This window comes from Populus nigra, chromosome 9 (genome assembly GCF_951802175.1).
Source record: "Populus nigra chromosome 9, ddPopNigr1.1, whole genome shotgun sequence".
NCBI lineage: Eukaryota > Viridiplantae > Streptophyta > Magnoliopsida > Malpighiales > Salicaceae > Populus > Populus nigra.
In genome coordinates, this window is record NC_084860.1 from 7,693,422 (window position 1) to 7,695,874 (window position 2,453).

At 43.8% G+C, this 2,453-nt stretch overlaps 1 protein-coding gene across 1 annotated transcript; it reads right to left on the bottom strand.

Moving 5' to 3' along the window:
• Positions 1–325: 325 nt before the first annotated feature.
• LOC133702732 (9-cis-epoxycarotenoid dioxygenase NCED2, chloroplastic-like) lies at positions 326–2,119 on the bottom strand. The gene has a single exon (XM_062127065.1). The coding sequence runs from the start codon at positions 2,117–2,119 to the stop codon at positions 326–328; it is 1,794 nt and encodes a 597-aa protein (XP_061983049.1).
• Between the last annotated feature and the right edge of the window lie 334 nt (positions 2,120–2,453).

Here is a 2,453-nt window from a genome sequence, read left to right on the forward strand (position 1 = left end):
ATTAAAAAAAAAAAGAGAGGGGGGGGGGGGGGGGGGCGCATCCAAGGACAAGAGGAATCCCAACTTCTTTTGTTTTTTCCACAACGCAAAAGTAAACTGACCAGAAAAGGGACAAATGAAAAGAAGCAGAAACCAACTGGTTCCTATAAAACCAACTAATTATAAAGAAGTAAAAGACAAAAACCCATAAAATTAACCTAGCAAATCCAAAATGGTTCTGAGGTTTTTAAATGTCCAGGAGATTCTGGGGACCTGTCCTCTAAGGAGGCAATCCCTCTGGTAAAATTAACCTCCAGAAGGGGGTTGCTTGTACCATATACAGCAGCTATGCCTGATTCACCAACCCCCTTCTGTCAATAAAAGTGCCATGAAAACCGTACGGAACCCTCGATGGCAGCCTAACTGAAGCTTCTAACTGTAAATTCTTAGCATTCACTATCTGAAGCTCCGACTTCCATGTCTTCTCATCATGAACAAAAGCAAGAATGTAACCGTCATCTTCTGTTTCGCAATTTTGATTTGTTGGCAAGAAAAACGGCTCACCACCATATCTTTTATTACCATACATGTACTTTTTAACCTCCCCAGTGAAAAGATCGACCTTGGCAAAACCTGAAACCTTAGGCCAAGGCTCGGCGATTGCTAGGTAAGCGTAATTTGTCTGTCTTCCAAGCCGATTCCGGTTCACCATCCCAGCCTCTAAATTAACATGATTTGATGATTCCTGAATAATGGGGCGGCGAGTGGACTTACCTGTCTTTAAATTCAGCCGGATTTCTGATAACACACTCTTTAAACTCTCGTCGTAATCGTTGAAAATGGAGTCCGGTGGAGTCATGCAAGACCCAATAACCACAACTTCGTTGGATTCTGGCTCTTCCCATGCATTCCATAAATGGAAGCAGAAAGTACCCGGCGATTCCACCCAAATTATGTCCTTGGCATCAGTAGCATTCTTGTTAAGAATTCCAAACCGAGATTTCTTGTTCTTATCGTAAATAACAGGAGAGCCACCTCTTAGCATTTCTTGAAGCTTGAATACCACTTGTTGGTCAGGGATCACAACGAAATTCTCAGTGATAGCAAAATCATGCATCATGGTTGGGACTGGTAGAGGTATATCAATGTCTGGTGATTTTTTACCGTCCGGAAAGAAGCGAAAGTACTTTAGATACGGCTTCTGAACAACGTTGTAGCTCAAAGCAAAGAGCTCTTTAGAAACTGGATCAATCTTTGGGTGTGCAATCATAGAATGCTTAAGTTGGCTATTGAAATTGTATCTACCAACAGTTTCAAGATCACCGCAAGGAGTGATTCGTACTTGGTAAGGAAGATCATCTTCAGACATGGCAAGAAGCCTGTCATTGAAGTAGACCAAGCCTGCGTTCGCCACTCCAGTTCCTTTTGTATGATCAAGAAGCCCACATAGTCCTCTAGCATAGAATAGGAGCAATCTTGCGATACCAGAGTGACCATGTAGCTCCCCAATTGCTTTAGGAAACACTGGCCGACCGCGTCCTCTCTCTTGTTTTAGCCTTTCCGTTTCAGTGAAACGACAAGAATAGCTTGCACTGCCTTTCTCAATTTTCATAGCGTGGACCATGCCGTCTCCATCGAAGAAGTGGTGACCGGCGACGGGCTCAAGAAGAGGGTTTGCTCCATTCCGGACATAAATGCCATCAATGCATTCGGGGATTGTTCCGGTCACCGGGAGCGATCGCCGGACTTTCTGCTCCTGCACGGGAGAGAAGTTTCCTGCAATTTGAACGCCTGGGTCCACTGTTTTGGGAAGTGGGCGTTGGCGCTCGTGTGAGACCAACGCAGCTTCTGCCATGTCTAAGGCTGTAGCTGGTGCTCTTTGAAGGAAATTCCACAGTGGTTGGTGACGGTTGGTTTTTGGATTTACAGTTACCGAGGAGTCTTCTTTGGGAGTTCCTGGTTGTGTTGGGAAATGGAGAACAGAAGGAGAGTGTAGAGTAGAGTGGATTTTCGTTTTTTTACGATTAGACTTGCTCTTGTTGAAGTAGATGGAGCCCAAATCCACTATTGAAGAGGAGAGATGATGAGGGATTTGTGTTTTGGCCCTAACACCGGAGTAGGGTGTATTAGAAGCAGCCATGCGATGTATGTTTTCTGAGATTGAAGCCCAGAGAAAGAGTCTTTAATTTCGTTTCTTTTGAGAAACAGAGGACGGAGGAAGGGCAGTAGGGAGGGGAATGATGTGTTTTGGACACAAAGGGAGAGCAAAATGGGGTATAAATACAAATGGGAAAAACCGAAAAAGAGTGAAGGAGCGTTTTGTTTGCATGGAGGTCTGTCTCAGACATGTAAGGGAAGCCCACGTGGTAGATTTGTGGGAAGGACACTTGGGAATTGACATTCAAACAGCACAAATCTAAAAAATATTTAGAAAATAACAGTATTAATTTTTTTTTTAAACTTAGATTTTTGAC